Source organism: Budorcas taxicolor, chromosome 2 (assembly GCF_023091745.1).
Source record: "Budorcas taxicolor isolate Tak-1 chromosome 2, Takin1.1, whole genome shotgun sequence".
NCBI lineage: Eukaryota > Metazoa > Chordata > Mammalia > Artiodactyla > Bovidae > Budorcas > Budorcas taxicolor.
Window position 1 is genome coordinate 74,566,456 of NC_068911.1, and position 12,208 is coordinate 74,578,663.

A 12,208-nucleotide genomic window follows, 5' to 3' on the forward strand; every position below is an offset into this window, starting at 1 on the left:
TAATGATAAATATTCTAATTATAACTCTTAAATGCCACTTTCTGTCACATCATCTGATGAGAGACTGAAAAATTCAGCAAGAAAGAAATTTTCATAAGATATTGGTTTCTGTACATTCTTCTCATCAAGGTATGAAGCTATACATTGTCTCATTTGAGGCAATCAAAAAAAATATTTGAAGGCCCTTTGTTAACTCCAAAGTATTATGCAAATATACCTTATTAAATACCAATTTCAGAATGCATTTTATGTACCAGAAACTGCACAGGATTCCAGGAAAATAATGGTGATGGCACATGGTTCCAGGATACTTATAGTTTAATAGGTAACTTTTATTGTTACTTTATAGAAATCAAGTGAAGACCTAAAGATAAATACTGTTCTTACAATTATAGAATAAGAATTTTAAGTAGTATTCCATCAAAAAGAAGGAAATGAGAATCAGTAAACCTTTAGGAGAGAGAAGTTAAAGATGTCAAAAATCTGTGAAGATATGGGAATCAGTTTATCTTTATTTCAAGAGTTTAGACAAAATACTAGAATGTTTAAATATTCTAGTATAGAAGGATGAAAAACTAAATGGCCTAGTATCCTTTCTCTTTTGAAAGTGACAATAAAAAGAAGCAAATTTTTTTTATTGTATAATTTTAGTATCTGCCAGTAGCAACATTTCAAAAGCAGAGAAAAAGACCATGATTCATGGGAAAAGAGACCATCCTTTTAAAGAAAAATGTTAAATATATAAAACTTAGACTCTAGAGGTGCTTAAATATAGCTACATCTTTATTATTTTAAGGGGATGAGTAATACTTAGGGAAAAAAATCAAAGAAGAAAGAAAGCCTTAGTATGATTATGTGAAACAAGTAGAATTAGTCTTAAAGGTTAACTTACTGGCGATTTGATAATTTTTAAAGTAGTGATATCTTAATTATATCTACTACTGTGGGCAAGAATCCCTTAGAAGAAATGGAGGAGCCATCATCGTCAACAAAAGAATCCGAAATGCAGTACTTGGATACAATCTCAAAAATGACAGAATGATCTCTGTTTCAGGCGAACCATTCAATATCATGATAATCAAGTCTGTGTCCTGAGTGTAATGCTGAAGAAGCTGAAGTTGACTGGTTCTATGAAGACCTACAAGACCTTCTAGAACTAACAACAAAAAAGATATTCTTTTCATTATAGGGGACTAGAATGCAGAAGTAGGAAGTCAAGAAACACCTAGAGTAACAAGCAAATTTGGCCGTGGAGTACAGAATGAAGCAGGGCAAAGTCTAATAGAGTTTTGCCAAGAGAACGCACTGGTCATAGCAAACACTCTCTTCCAACAACACAAGAGAAGACGCTACACATGGACATCACCAGATGGTCAACACGGAAATCAGATTGATTATATTCTTTGCAGCCAAAGATGGAGAAGCTCTGTACAAGCAGCAAAAATAAGACCAGGAGCTGGCTGTGGCTCAGATCATGAACTCCTTATTGCCAAATTCAGACTTAAATTGAAAAAAGTAGGGAAAATCACTAGACCATTCAGGTATGAGCTAAATCAAATCCCTTATAAGTATACAGTGGAAGTGAGAAATAGATTCAAGGGATTAGATCTGATAGAGTGTCTGATAGGATGGAGGTTCATGACATTGTACAGGAGACAGGGATCAAGACCATCCCCAAGAAAAAGAAATACAGAAAGGCAAAATGGTTGTCTGAGGAGGCCTTAAAAATAGCTATGAAAAGAAGAGAAGCAAAAGGCAAAGGAAAAAAGGAAAGATATACCCATTTGAAAGCAGAGTTCTGCAGAATAGCAAGGAGAGATGAGAAAGCCTTCCTCAGTGATCAATGCAAAGACATAGAGGAAAACAACAGAATGGAAAAGACTAGAGATCTCTTCAAGAAAATTAGAGATACCAAGGGAACATTTCATGCAAAGATGGGCACAATAAAAGACAGAAATGGTATGGACCTAACAGACGCAGAAGGTATTAAGAAGAGGTGGCAAGAATACACAGAACTATACAAAAAAGATCTTGATGACCCAGATAATCAGGATGGTATGATCACTCACCTAGAACCAGACATCCTGGAGTCCTAAGTCAAGTGAGCCTTAGGAAGCATCACTACGAACAAAGCTAGTAGAGGTGATGGAATTCCAGTTGAGCTATTTCAAATCCTGAAAACTGATGCTGTTAAAATGCTGCACTCAATATGCCAGCAAATTTGGAAAACTCAGCAGTGGCCACGGTACTGGAATAGGTCAGTTTTCATTCCAATCTCAAAGAAAAGCAATGCCAAAGAATGCTTAAACTACCACACAATTGCACTCATCTCACATGCTAGCAAATTAATGCTGAAAATTCTCCAAGCCAGGCTTCAACAGTACATGAACCATGAACTTCCAGATGTTCAAGCTGGATTTAGAAAAGGCAGAGGAACCTGAGATCAAATTGCCAACATCTGCTGGATGATAGAAAAAGCAAGAGAGTTCCAGAAAAACATCTACTTCTGCTTTATTGACTATGCCAAAGCCTCTGACTGTGTGGATCACAACAAATTTCCTGTGGAAAATTCCTAAAGAAATGTGAATACCTAAACACCTGACTTCCTCCTGAGAAATCTGTATGCAAGTCAGGAAGCAACAGTTAGAACTGGACATGGAACAACAGAATGGTTCCAAATTGGGAAAGGAGTACATCAAGGCTGTATATTATCACCCTGCTTATTTAACTTATATGCAGAGTATATTATGAGAGATGCTGGACTGGATGAAGCACAAGCTGGAATCAACATTGGAATATCAATAACTTCAGATACACAGATGACATCACCCTATGGCAGAAAGTAAAGAAGAACTAAAGAGCCTCTTGATTAAAGTGAAAGAGGAGAGTGAAACAGTTGGCTTAAAGCTCAACATTCAGAAAACTAAGATCATGGCATCTGGTCCCATCACTTCATGGCAAATGGATGGGGAAACAGTGGAAACAGTGGAAACAGTGGCAGACTTTATTTTGGGGGGCTCCAAAATCACTGCAGATGTTGACTAAAGCCATGAAATTAAAAGACACTTGCTCCTTGGAAGAAAAGCTATGACCAACACATTACTTTGCCAACAAAGGTCTGTCTAGTCAAAGCTAGATTTTTTTCTAGTCAAAGCTACTGGTTTTCCTAGCAGTCCTGTATAGATGCGAGAGTTGGACTATGAAGAAAGTTGAGCACCTAAAAATTGATACTTTTGAACTGTGGTGTTGGAGAAGACTCTTGAGAGTCCCTCAGACTGCAAGGAGATCCAACCAGTCCATCCTAAAGGAAATCAGTCCTGAATATTCATTCAAGGACTGATGCTGAAGCTGAAACTCCAATACTTTGGCCTCCTGATGCGAAGAACTGACTCATTGGAAAAGACCCTGATGCTGGGAAAGATTGAAGGCAGGAGAAGGGGTTGACAGAGGAAGAGATCATTGGATGGCATGACTGACTCAGTGGACATGAGTTTGAGTAAATTCCGGGAGTTGGCATAGGACAGTGAGGCCTGGCGTGCTGCAGCATGGGGTCACAAAGAGTTGGACATGGCTGAGCGACTGAACTGAACTGAAAGTAAAGATAGCATAATAAAAAAACCAATGGGTCTCTTATAGTTGTAGATCTGGAATATACTTTGGTTGATACAGATGGAAGATCCATAATCTTCCATGATATTATTGACATGCCAAAAAATAATTTGCATATGATTATAAATTGCCACATTAAGACAAATGATGAGAAAAATACATGTAGGAGGAACACATGAAACGTCTCTTATTCATTTCACATGATGCCTATCAGTTCACTGATGTCACAACTCCCTGAAGTCTGTTTTTCTTTTTAATCAAGAAACTGGTTATGAGGATGTCACTTATGATTTATTCACATGAAGGAAAATTTATTGAACTCCATTCTTCTTACATTGAAAATAAAAGAAGTTAAGAATATCTCAGGCTATTTTCAGCCCTAAAAATCTGTCTTATTTTCTCTAATAATATTCCATTTGTTGAAAAAAGAGTCTTTTAAACTAATGCACATATAGATAAAATGGTTTGTTTTTGAAAGTGATAGAAAATATAATTTATTAAAATCAAAGATAAACATTATGATTGAGTTATATTTTCTTCAGATTAAACTTCTAGATCACTGAGTTTAATGGACAAAGCTTCCCTTTAAAATACCTAGTATCAAGAATTTGTCCAGAAAATGTCATATTGCTTTCACATTGTTTAATTTTAATTACAAGTTAAATTATACCTTCAGTTTCTTATGTTCAGAGATGACATGGGGAATTAGAATATTTTTATTATGTATCTTTGTATCTCTTACAAAACTATATAAAATAAATTTCTCAGAAAATTTAACATCTAGAAAATATTTTTTCTTATAAAATCCTAACTTGTTCTTTTTACAAAATGACTCTTCAATTTCACGTGTTTCACTTTTTGTCATCCCTTTCCTTATTCATTCAGTAAACTTTACTGAAAGGCTGAAATGAAGTGAAGTGAAAGTTGTTCAGTCATGTTCAACTCTTTGCAACCCCAAGGACTATACAGTCCATCGAATTCTCCAGGCCAGATTACTGGAGTGGGTAGCCTTTCCCTTCTCCAAGGGATCTTTCCAATCCAGGGACTGAACCCAGGTCTCCCGCATTGCAGGTGGATTCTTTACCAGCTGAGGCACAAGGGAAGCCCTATTGAAAGGCTATTTGCTATTGCTAAGTCGCTTCAGTCGTGTCTGACTCTGTGTGACTCTATAGATGGCAGCCCACCAGGCTCCCCCATCCCTGGGATTCTCCAGGCAAGAACACTGGAGTGGGTTGCCATTTCCTTCTCCAATGCATGAAAGCGAAAGGTGAAAGTGAAGTCACTCAGTCATGTCCGACTTAGCGACCCCATGGACTGTAGCCTACCAGGCTCCTCCATCCATGGGATTTTCCAGGCAAGAGTACTGGAGTGGGGTGCCGATTGAAAGGCTTCTCCGATTGAAAGGCTACTAGGTCCCAAATACTATGTATTCCCAAATAATATGGAAATAACCGATGACTCATTTTTCAAGGAGGAGTAGTATTTGTAAACAAACAATTACAACATAAGACACTGAATATAATAATAAGGAGTATACATGTTCCAGATAGCATAGTGAGAGTCCTTAATTTTGCCTATCTTCATTGGAAGAAAGTAGAAGATATCAAGGAATAGTTCACTGAAGAGTTGTCGTTTCAACAGGATATTAAAAAAGTCTAAATAATTTGCCCAGAGACAGAAAACTTAGAGTTAATAAAATATTCACCTATAGTAATTATTTTAGCTTTAGTATTTAAGATTATTTTAAATTTTCAATTATTTTAGTAATTGACATGGTTTATGCATCTTTTATTATAAGTTGCCTATGACATATTTTATAAATTGGTAGAATATAAATTATAATTTATTAGTCATTTTTAAAGTGTTAAAAAATATAGAATACTGTTCAGAAAAGCTAAAATCCCTTTCTTTTGAAGTATGTGGCAGTCTTGAGAAAGCAAAGAAATCCCTATCATTCTTACCTATTTTTAGAGAATGAAATTTTTATTTTTCATGAGGAGGGTAGAAAAACACCGATACTTTTAAAAATGTTATGTTAGTTCCTGTGATTATTGCTTGTTTTACATTCACAAAGAACAAATGTTTTCTACTCTTACGTAAGTATCCAATCCCCTTGATATAATAGCTAATATTTAGAGGGAGTGATAGTTCTGCCTTTGAATATATTATGTATTTAAAATTACAAACTTAAAAAGTAGAATCGGATCTTAATCATATTTTGCAGTGTCATGCAAATGTTCATCATGTGACTTTTTTTTCCTAAACAGGATATCACTATTTTCTGGAGGGTTTTTCAGATGCACTATTATGTGGAAATAGCTCAGATGCAGGGTAAGCCAATAATTTGTATGTGTGTATACATATTTTCTCTTTTTTTGTACAAAATGACAGATAACAGCCAGCTAATTTTATTTATAGTAATTTGTGATAATAAAGATTTTGTTTATTTATAAGGTGAGGGATTATTTTAATGTTAGGCAAGCTATCATGTTTTGTAAAACAAGATGGAACACTTTAGCTTTAATGCTATTTTCTTTAGATGAGTATTCGTGAGCTATGAGTCAAATCTGGAGCATCCATGCTAAGAAAATGAATTAAACACGTTAACACACTGATTACGGACAGAAAATAGTTTTGTAAAATATTACTAGGCATGCTACACAATATTTTAATGATGACATCAGGTGATTAGTAAAATTATATTAAGTCAAAAGTTGGGAAATGTGTTACTTATTTATCATACTTTCATCCCTTGAAATAGCAAATCTTTCTAGCTCAACTATTAAAAGTATAGCGTGCTACCAGAATGAAAACACAGAAGAACTTCTTATAATACTCTTTTTTGCCACATTTACAGCCAATGTCCAGAAGGATACATGTGTGTGAAAGCTGGTAGAAATCCCAATTATGGCTACACAAGCTTTGATACTTTCAGTTGGGCTTTTTTATCGCTGTTTCGACTGATGACTCAGGACTTCTGGGAAAATCTTTACCAGCTGGTGAGAACCTGAGGCGACACGTATTGTGTTTAATTGGAAGTATATAAGAAAACCAACTTAGTTACGAAATCCAAACCACACCATAATATAATGGAAAGAGCAGAACTTGAAATCAGAAGACGACTTTCTTTATCTTATTGATTATAACACATATTAAATAGCAGTGTGTTATAAACACAATTCTGTCTCATTTCCCCTTGACCTCAAAACATATTCCCCACCCTTCCCATACACAGCTGCTCCTAAATAGAAAAGCACAGCTTCCTCTCAATTCCATTTACCCCCTCAGGTATTATCCTTCAGGTGGCAGGTGATGAAAATGAATAAACAGATGTAGAAGGATAAGTGTGGTCTCTTCCCGACTTTACTCAAAGGTTCAGCTCTTTAATGGAGATCCCCATGGTATTTTATTTGACTCTGCTTTATTCCTGGTAAATCCAGGAATTCCCTCCTACAGATTAGAAGGCTAAATGCATGAGTTAGGGGAGAAGGGAGAGGATGAGGTTAAAGAAACAGATAGTCAACAAGGTAGGAGGGGATGTGACCACCATAATTATTTATATCAGAGTCCTACAAGACACAAAGTAAGCTGACAATTGAAGCCACCAGTTAGTGAAATATTGTACAAATAATAATTCTGGTATTCTTGCTTTCAGACGCTGCGTGCTGCTGGGAAAACATACATGATATTTTTTGTGCTGGTCATTTTCTTGGGCTCCTTCTATCTAATAAATTTGATCCTGGCTGTGGTGGCCATGGCCTATGAGGAACAGAATCAGGCAACGCTGGAAGAGGCGGAGCAGAAAGAGGCTGAATTTCAGCAGATGCTCGAACAGCTTAAAAAGCAACAGGAGGCAGCTCAGGTAAATCCACCAAATCAAGTATGTCCTGTCTCAGGGTATGAACCTTTTTTTATTGTTTTGGTTGTTACAGCAACACTGGAGAGAAAGCGAGAAACAGATGATTGTACTTAGGAGAAACAGGTAGTATAGGGGGTTAGTCAATATTTCTACATTATTCTGATCATCTGTAAATCATTTAGTTTCCCTGTTCTAAGATGTTTATACTATTGACCACAGTAGGAATCTTTCATGCTATTTTAATCATCTTAAAAATTTTAGAATTCAAGGAAAAATATGATTTTGAGGTCTTCTCAGGTGAGAAACTTTTACTGAATGAGTATACTGGCATTAGAAGAATGCTAAGAAATTATCTTTTCTTAGAAAAAAATGGTTATTGTGTAAAAAGATGTTCATGTGGTTCTTAGAAGATAGTCTTTACCCAAAAATATGTTGTCTTTTATGTGGTTGCTTGTCTTTCTAAATAAAGAAGTGATCAAATAATGTAATGCTCTCTGATATAGCAGTAGGCATATAAAAGTCACCAATTTTATGGCGATCAGGGAACTTAAGAATTACTTCATCTTATAGTATGAGAAAATGCTCTTCCTATAACTTCCATCTTTCTTCACTCCTGTTTAGCATCAAAACTAACTGTCTTTACTATAAAAGAAAGTTGATTGGGGAATATTAATTTATTTGCAAACCTATATTGAGGGCACTCTTGGAACAATGAAAATCATCAAAAAGTTCCAACAAGCTGTGATAAAGAGCTTTGTTTTCATCCCATGACCATGTAGCCAGCAAAAACCAGTGCTGACTTGAAGAAACTGGGGATGATCTTTGGTTAGCTTAGCAGAAACTATTGACCCTCTGGTCTCTAGTCTTTTGGATAGAGTATTGTAGAGGTGAGACGGGATATCACCTTCTATAAATTTGGTTGATAATATTTTGAGGGTACTGGGCAATCCTATTTCAATAGCTAGAAAGAGGCCCTCAGTTCTTTATCTCATGCCTCCTCTCTTTGGATATGACCCCAGGTAACTCATCACCTTTTCTTCCATGCTCTAGTTTGTTTGTTTTTTTTCCCCCAGTGAAAAAAGGACAGTGCTAATTACCAATTTTTAGAGTAAATCAAATCCCCAAAGAAATATGAATATATGTTCTTGTTGGTGTCTGATTGATCCTTTTGAGTATGTGGTCTGTAAAAATTGTTAGCACAGAGAAAATCAATTTATTTCTAAAAGCCTTTATTAGATGGACAGGAAAAAAATGCCCTCATATTTGCAGTTTCTTCAGTGTAAGATTAACTGGAGTCAGCTGAATTTTTTTTCAAGTACTTGAAACTTGAGTTATATTTTTAAAAGTAAGTTCTTCTCCACTTCCATGCTGAAACCATGTCTCCTCAATGTAGCAGGCAGCAGCTGTAACTGCCTCGGAGCATTCCAGAGAACCTAGTACAGGAGGCAGACTCTCAGACAGCTCATCTGAAGCCTCCAAGTTGAGTTCCAAGAGTGCAAAGGAAAGAAGAAATCGGAGAAAGAAAAGAAAACAGAAAGAGCAATCTGGTGGAGAAGAGAAAGATGATGATGAATTCCAGAAATCTGAATCTGAAGACAGCATCAGGAGGAAAGGGTTTCGCTTCTCCATAGAAGGGAATCGGTTGACATATGAAAAGAGGTACTCCTCCCCACACCAGGTATGGCACTGCAGAGTTAAATGATGCCTGGATGCAAATTAGCACATAAAGCTGGCAGGGGGAGAGGGGAAGGAGCGGCTGGTGGCTGGGAGGAGAAGTGAATACAACTTAGGAATTTTTATCAACTGAATTGACTGCTTTAAAAAAATATATATATATATATATATATTTAAATCTATCCTTTCTATACAGTTTGAAAGAATTTTAGTTTGCATATTTGTAAACCTGCAGCTTGGTGTGTATGTGTGTGTTAGTCTCTCAGTCATATCCTTGCAACCCCATGGACTGTGGCCCACCAGGCCCCTCTGTCCTTGGAATTCTCCAGGTAAGAATACTGGAGTGGGTTGACATTCCCTTCTCCTGGGGATTTTCCTGACCCAGGGATCAAACCCAGGTCTCCTGCATTGAAGGAGGATTCTTTACATCTGAATCACAAGGGGAAGCTCTACAGCTTGGTGTATTAAGGTAGCACAGAATCAAAAGTCAGGAGACCTGAATTCTCACCTGAACTTGTCTCCTGGCACTTGTTCTAGCTCACATCTTTCTGGTCCACAGCCTTTTTAACGAGAAAAAATGTGGATGACTCATCAGTAATGTCTTTTTGTCTTTTTGGTTATTTTATGTTGTGTGTGTGTTTTTTTTTACAACCCAGACTTCTTTAGAAACCATAATGCATGCTTCTGAAAATATTCGCCATGGTATGCTTTATGAAAAAGCACATCACTCTGAATTTCAGAGGTCTTAACTTCAAGCTCCAACAACACTGTGCCTATTAGATGCAATGGGAATAATCATTCAAGTGATATTAGGAGGATGGACTTAAACAATTTGTGCCAAAGTGTTGGAATTTCTTGAAGGGAAAGAGCAGTGGAAACAGATATGCCCTTGTTAAGGTCATGCTGTTTATTGAGTGTTTACAGTGTCCACAGTAAGGTGCTAAAGATGTTTGCTTTTGAACTTGAAAAATGTAGTTCAGGGTTTTGTTTTTCAATACCTTTAAGTTGTGGTCTATCTCTCCAGTTATTAATCTCAAGGGCTAGAAACCTTCTCTTATAAACTAATTTAATCTGAATGCACACAAAATGAGAATGTTAATCAAGGAATGAGTCACATTCTGTTAAGAATGCTGAAATCCTCTTCAACTTAATCTTACAAAATAAAAGCACATTCCAAATGACCATACTAATATGAGTTTAAATTTTTTTCGGTTTCACACTTACAGTCTTTGTTGAGCATCCGTGGCTCCTTATTTTCTCCAAGGCGAAATAGCAGAACAAGCCTTTTCAGCTTCAGAGGGCGAGCAAAGGATGTGGGATCAGAGAACGACTTTGCTGATGATGAGCACAGCACCTTCGAGGATAACGAGAGCCGCAGAGACTCCTTATTTGTGCCCCGACGGCATGGAGAGCGACGCAACAGTAACTTGAGTCAGACCAGTAGGTCGTCCCGAATGCTGGCCGTGTTTCCAGCCAATGGGAAGATGCACAGCACTGTGGATTGCAATGGTGTGGTTTCCTTGGTTGGTGGACCTTCGGTTCCTACATCGCCTGTTGGACAGCTTCTGCCAGAGGTGATAATAGATAAGCCAGCTACTGATGACAATGTAAGGAAGTTTTAAATAGTTCAGGCATGGCAGGCCCATGATTGCTGTACCAGCCAGTGTTTCTACAGAATGGAACCCCTTGAGAATGATTCCTGGTTGGTCAAGCTGTGAATGCACCTGCATCTTGTATTACCTTTAAAAGACTAACCAACTAAAACTGAAGGCCTCAACACTCTCTTGCATAACACCTGAATGCATTTATTTATTAAATGTGCTAAGGATAAATTATACACAGTAATAAATGACTGCCTCCAGTTGGAGGATTTGCTATATACCCATGCTGAACTATCTTTAGATAGCAGGCCATCCACTATAGACCTGGTATAAGAATAAATGAACAATTCCTATATTTAAGTGTAAAGGGTGTATAATAAATCTTTCCAACAGATTCTTTGATATAGCCTGCTTTAGTGTAGAAGATTTCAAGAACACTGTGCCTAAATAGATAGCTTCATTATTATCTTAAAATTTCTAGTACTCATACTTGTCTTACTAAAAAATAATGCTGATATAGGTCTTCTCAAAACTAATCTAAATGAAGAGACACAAAAAATTATTAATACAGACAGTTAAAAGAATTCTCTGTGTACAAAGGTATGTGTTTGTGAATATATACCCAGATAAGGAATTTCTAAACACGTGCTGCCTCTTATTAGACCTGGAAATATATCAGCATGAATGAGGCATGATCAAGTCAGAACTAGATGACTTATTGCTTTGGTACCCTGGATGAAACTGTTGTCCATGCAGCATGTATTGTTGTTTTTTTTAACATACAGCTTGTGTTGTCAATGACCATCTGTGTCTTGTGTCCAGAAAATGAGATGGCAGCTACGTGTGTTCTAACTATTTGTATTCCTTTAAAAATAAAGGGCTACCTTCTCAAAATAAAATGCTCTGATCATTTAGGTGACTTTTCAAGTTATTACTTTGCTGTTACTTCTGAAATAAGCAAATTGTTACATATGTCACTCACAAGGTTTATCAAGAATATCAAAATTATGTTATGTCACCTAGAACTATAAAACCAGAGGGTAAAAAGAAAACCCTCAGTTTTGGTGTATGAATAAATGGCTAACAGTTTGAACAGTCCAGGTTAATGCTACAATAAGTCAGCAATATCTGCCATCACCAATTAAATATGAACGTGCATGATGCATGTATTTCACGAATTTCACTGTGTCACAATGGTTGTTTGCTTATCATATTGTCCAAGTTAAGCATTGACTACATTAACATTTTCTTTACAGGGAACAACCACTGAAACTGAAATGAGAAAGAGAAGGTCAAGTTCTTTTCATGTTTCCATGGACTTTCTAGAAGATCCATCTCAGAGGCAAAGAGCAATGAGCATAGCCAGCATTTTAACAAATACAGTAGAAGGTTTGTAACAAATTTTGTTGCAGTTTCAGTTGTTTTCACTGAATTTCTATTGTCTTATTTGAAACACATGTCAGTA

At 36.5% G+C, this 12,208-nt stretch overlaps 1 protein-coding gene across 1 annotated transcript in view; it reads left to right on the forward strand.

Annotated features, from left to right (window-relative positions):
- SCN1A (sodium voltage-gated channel alpha subunit 1) overlaps nucleotides 1-12,208 on the forward strand; it is a 92,677-nt gene that overhangs the window by 22,201 nt on the left and 58,268 nt on the right. The window contains exons 7-12 of the mRNA XM_052664148.1: nucleotides 5,877-5,940; nucleotides 6,467-6,608; nucleotides 7,265-7,471; nucleotides 8,862-9,146; nucleotides 10,369-10,749; nucleotides 12,000-12,132. Coding sequence (XP_052520108.1) covers nucleotides 5,877-5,940; nucleotides 6,467-6,608; nucleotides 7,265-7,471; nucleotides 8,862-9,146; nucleotides 10,369-10,749; nucleotides 12,000-12,132 — 1,212 coding nt within the window. The remainder of the gene's footprint in view (nucleotides 1-5,876; nucleotides 5,941-6,466; nucleotides 6,609-7,264; nucleotides 7,472-8,861; nucleotides 9,147-10,368; nucleotides 10,750-11,999; nucleotides 12,133-12,208) is intronic.